Below are 1,961 nucleotides of genomic sequence, written 5' to 3'. Positions count from 1 at the left end.
TTTTTTTCAAGTACTTTGAACACAGTACCAGGAGAGTCTAGTTCCTGGCGAAGTGTGTCATGCTTGGTAGAGAGCAAAAACGAGGAAGCCCCTCATGGAACTGGAGTGACACAGTGACTACAACAACGGGCTCAGACGTAGTAACAACAACAGTTTAAGGATGGTGCCGGGCCAGGGAGTGTTTGGTTATGTTGAACACAGGATTACTGTGAGTCAGTGGCAACTCTACATAGGACCACGGGAACAACTGTCAAGGTGACAAAGAATTGGATCGTTAGGTAAGATATTTAAATCGAGGAGGAAGATGTGGTCAAAATATTAAGAAAGAAAGATGACACTCGCTTTGTTACGATGATGAAACCACTTAACTCTCACTTGCAACCAAACCAGAAGAGGAAACAAAAGACCCAGGAGCCCACTGTGTAAACCAAGAGGGCCAATCCCTTAATTAATTCTGCACTCAGACCACTTACCCAAGGATTGAAGCATTAACTACTCATCTCCACTGGGTCATTCTAAAATGTAGATATATTTTTCACAGCATTGCATTGATCTTAAGTTCCCACTTGCTGAACCATTTGTCCAAGGCTGGTATCACCTGGAAGGAACCCCATTTAGTGGCTTCATGTTACTTTGTCATTTTTAAATGAACAAAGTCAAGATCCTGTGAACTATTACTTAAGGGCCTCTATTGCTCATTGGTCCTTTTCAGGAAATATAGGTCAGTCAGAAAGTAACTTGTTCTTGTATAATCGTATGTGCATACAGACAACTCCCAGTTGGTTTTGTAAGCCCGAGACAGGGATGGCACCGCTGTCCCGTATACAATCATACTACTGCATGTATACATGAAGCATACCCTAAGATCAATGACTCTGTTGTCTAGTCTGGTATCTTGGTTAACAGTTGCTCGTCCTTCCTGAAAAACAAAAAGCAAAAAGATAAAACAGGTTATTTTACTGATTTTTAAAAATACTACAAAAATGCTTTTAGACACTATGGGACTTTTAAGTGAGAATAGAAGGGCAGGTGTTAACATTATGCCTCTTTCAAATGGCTTACAATTATTTTAATCTTTATTCAACATACCGCAGGCTTCCTGCCTCCTCAAGAGGAGGGAACCAGGATAGCGGTAGAAATGATTAAGAAGCAGGGACAGCGAGAGTAATTGCTGAGAGATAGCGAAGGAAGAGAAATGATAACCCACATATGTTACTACCCTCTCTTCACCCAACACACACACAAAAGCCTTTCCTCATTATGGGGACATCTGAGAATTAACCAGTCACATCTTTATTGATTTATGGATTCTACCTGCTTGAGCCAGTTTGATAAGGAGTCCTGTTGGTGGTGTAGTTCAACATGCAGCTTACTGAAAGGTCAGCAGTGTGAACTCCCCAGCTGCTCCAAGGGACAAAGATGGGGCTATCTACAGTCTGAATATGGGCAGTCTCACTCTGTCTTACAGGGCAGCCACATGCAGAAACTGACTTCATGGCACACACAACAGGACTGGGTTGAAAGAAGAGATCACATCTCATAGAGAGTAGCAGTTCTCAAAGTATGACCTGGGTGGGGACTCCCATTCTCTCATGAGTGTACTAGGGAGTGTTTCCAGAGGCTGCATGATGTGTGATCTCACAAGGGAATAAATGCAGAGGCAGCTATGAGAATCTAATCATCATTATTAAACTATTCAATCTAGAGACTTAAAGAAATGTAAAACAATCTATTTGGATATAAAATGATTTGTAAAAGTAATATACATAAATAGTATATACAAGGACACTTCAAAAAAATCATGGAAAAATCCACTATCTTCTAATTCCATTTTCCATGAACTTTTTAAAGTGTCCTCATATTGTCTTGTAATCTTCAATCGCCATACCCACAGTGACACCAGCTTAATGGGTGCATTTCTAAGAGTATCAAGAGAGGCTGACACCAAATTTTGAGAACTG

The 1,961-nt window shown here is 40.7% G+C and overlaps 1 protein-coding gene across 1 annotated transcript in view; it reads right to left on the bottom strand.

Moving 5' to 3' along the window:
* DARS1 (aspartyl-tRNA synthetase 1) overlaps positions 1 to 1,961 on the bottom strand; it is an 83,252-nt gene that overhangs the window by 33,256 nt on the left and 48,035 nt on the right. The window contains exon 6 of the mRNA XM_013004987.2: positions 860 to 919. Coding sequence (XP_012860441.1) covers positions 860 to 919 — 60 coding nt within the window. The remainder of the gene's footprint in view (positions 1 to 859; positions 920 to 1,961) is intronic.

This window comes from Echinops telfairi, unplaced genomic scaffold, assembly GCF_000313985.2.
Source record: "Echinops telfairi isolate 266 unplaced genomic scaffold, ASM31398v2 ScPeMD7_4;HRSCAF=17, whole genome shotgun sequence".
NCBI lineage: Eukaryota > Metazoa > Chordata > Mammalia > Afrosoricida > Tenrecidae > Echinops > Echinops telfairi.
This window is presented reverse-complemented; position numbering and strand designations above follow the sequence as displayed.